We start from the raw sequence: 2,761 nt of genomic DNA on the forward strand, positions 1-2,761 counted from the left end.
ACGCCTCAGCGTAGCGAGTCTGAGGTTCCTGTACCCCCTCCTCTTAAGCGCGAGGGCCTATACCCTGAGCAACGCCTCAGTATAGCGAGTCTGAGGTTCCTACACCCCCTCCTCTTGAGCGCGAGGGCCTAGGCCCTGAGTAACGCCTTAGCGTAGCGAGTCTGAGGTTCCTACACCTCCTCCTCTTGAGCGCGAGGGCCTAGGCCCTAAGGTTCTTACACCTCCTCCTCTTAAGCGCGAGGGTATAGGCTCTAAGTAACGCCTTAGCGTAGCGAGTCTAAGGTTCCTACACCTCCTCCTCTTAAGCGTAAGGGCCTAGGTAAGTATTTCGACGAGCGATAGTGATAGGGACACCCGGGGATTTCCCAGTGTATATAATAGAGGTATCCGAATCTCTTTAGACGGTTTAATAATGGGCGCGTAAATGCGAAAATAGGTGTCGACTTAGTTTTCTCGGAGGGCGAGGAAGTTACGGCATGTTAATTTTTACTAGTATACTTTCTCTCCGTACGGCTATAGCTACGTCCATTCGCGCTGTTCGGTTTTCTCTTTTAGGTAGGTTTCTTAGGTATCTCGTTAAGGTTAGGGAGGGTAGTAAGTTCTCCTAATCTTTTTTATTAGTTTATCTAAGTATTAAAGTTAAGTGTAGTTACCGTATATATCTCGGTATATACTTAGTGTAGTATTAATATTGTAGGTTTAGTATCGCGGAGCGTTCATTGTTCGAATACCTAGATATCCTACGTTTACCTATATACCCATTCATTTTATTAAAGAGATTGGGGTGTAGAATAGATCCATTCTATAGCTAGGGTTAATAATGCTGTATAATATATCGAGTCCGCTGTTCGAATGTAGATCGAGTACGGGAGGGTGCGTAGTAAATGAAATAGGGAGCTACCTAGAGCGCGCTTAGAGGGGGTTACGCTGTAAATAAACTAATGGGTGAATTATCACGCTGTAAGCGGACTAATGGACGAATTGTCACGCTGTAAGCGAACCAATGGGTGAATTATCACGCTGTAAGCGGACCAATAGATGAATTATCACGCTGGCTAGATGTTAGAAATGGCCTTCATATGACCTGGAGCGCGGGGCGCCCGGAGGCAGGTCTACCGGGGCGGCAGCCTGACTATATAAGGCTAGGTCACGTGCTGTACGTAACTACCTAAAGGAGAAATGTTCGATATGTTGGTATAATGGTATACTACCATATCAACATATTAACATACCATTCCCAGTTACCTATTCGGGACATACCTTACAAGTATATAGCTACGCTCATTCCCCTTTCATAGTTACACTCTCTCGTAGCCAACTCATGACATCTACTTCACTATACTATTCTAAAGTCACTCGACTATTCATACCTTGCGTACTCTCGACCCAGCTCATACAATAAAGGAACTGTGACTAAGGAAGCCTAACTACGTTAGGCCATACAGGAAGCAGCTCTGACACTTTAGCTACCACCAATCGGTACGAGAAACGACCTCTATAAGTAGTCACGGAAGACACACAAGACCTACATCCCCAACCGACGAACTCCTCGCGCGATAAGCATCACGCCTATCTCTAAACGACACGATGGTAGGACCTAGTACACCAAGACCAACGCCATCGGATACTACTACGGTAGAGGTAGCATCGGTGACCCCCACTACGGTAGAGTTAGCGCCCAAGGGTAAGATCGGGAACCCACCTAAGCCCTTCAATGGGGCATGGGAGAAACTCACACCTTTCATCCACCACGTGGACATATATCTATTGATGAACCCAGGAGACTTCCTAAGCGACATGCAAAAGATTCTCTTCATAGGAAGCTATTTCGAAGGAGGAGCCGAGGCCTAGCTCCGCCCGTTCATTAAAGACTACATGGAAAACCAGCCTAGCAATAGGGAAGACGAGACTATTACATTATTTCGAACCTTCTAGGGATTCAAGACGAAGGTCAGGAAGGTGTTTAGGGTAAGGGATAAAGAGAAAGAAGCGGAACGACAAATCATGAACCTACGTCAAACGGGCTCGGTTTAAGATTATACAACCAAGTTCCGAACCCTAAACGCAGCACTTAGATGGGGCGACGGTATATCGATCCCTATTTTTCGCGAAGGCCTCAAGCCAGCGATCAAATGGGAAATGAGGACGTATAAAGGAGAGAAAATCGAAGACTGGATCGATGGGGCAATCCAGGTCGACAACGATTACCAAGAATACAAACGCCACGACAACTACCGACGAGGATTCGTAGTGAAAGGACAAAGGTCCAATACCAAAAAACAGAGGCAACCATACTACGGACCGATGCCAATGGACCTTAACCAAGTCCAGAAGAAACGAGGAACGACCCAAGGTAAAGACACAAAACAAGGCAGGAAGCCCAATGGGCTAAGGAACCAAGGAAACTACTATAATTATGGAAAGCCTAGTCACTACGCAAGAGAATGCAAGTCCCCAAAGAAACAGGCGAATCAGGCAGAACCCCAGAAAAAGAATTAGGCAAAGAGATCAGAGACAAAACCAGAAGCGAACGTAGTCCACGCAGGAGAATCAGTAGATCACCAAAGCGCAACAATCCTCGCTATTACCCCGAATCGCATCCACATCAAGACAAGGTACTAGAGCGATAAGGAATGCGTAGATCCTACATGCCCGAAAGGGACTATGTTCCAACATTGCCATACGGTCTACGAACTAACGGAGGAACCGAAGCCAAGGGAAAGGATTTTCTCGATTATCCTGTGCAAAAACCCGGAATGCC

General features: G+C 46.5%; 1 protein-coding gene across 1 annotated transcript; it reads left to right on the forward strand.

Annotated features, from left to right (window-relative positions):
• Positions 1–2,139: 2,139 nt before the first annotated feature.
• On the forward strand, positions 2,140–2,499 carry Z517_05762 (uncharacterized protein; the record flags this gene model as incomplete). Its single annotated transcript, XM_013427504.1, has 1 exon — positions 2,140–2,499. One exon carries the CDS (start codon positions 2,140–2,142, stop codon positions 2,497–2,499), a length of 360 nt encoding a protein of 119 aa, XP_013282958.1.
• Positions 2,500–2,761: the final 262 nt, after the last annotated feature.

Source organism: Fonsecaea pedrosoi, assembly GCF_000835455.1.
Source record: "Fonsecaea pedrosoi CBS 271.37 unplaced genomic scaffold supercont1.4, whole genome shotgun sequence".
NCBI classification, from domain to species: domain Eukaryota; kingdom Fungi; phylum Ascomycota; class Eurotiomycetes; order Chaetothyriales; family Herpotrichiellaceae; genus Fonsecaea; species Fonsecaea pedrosoi.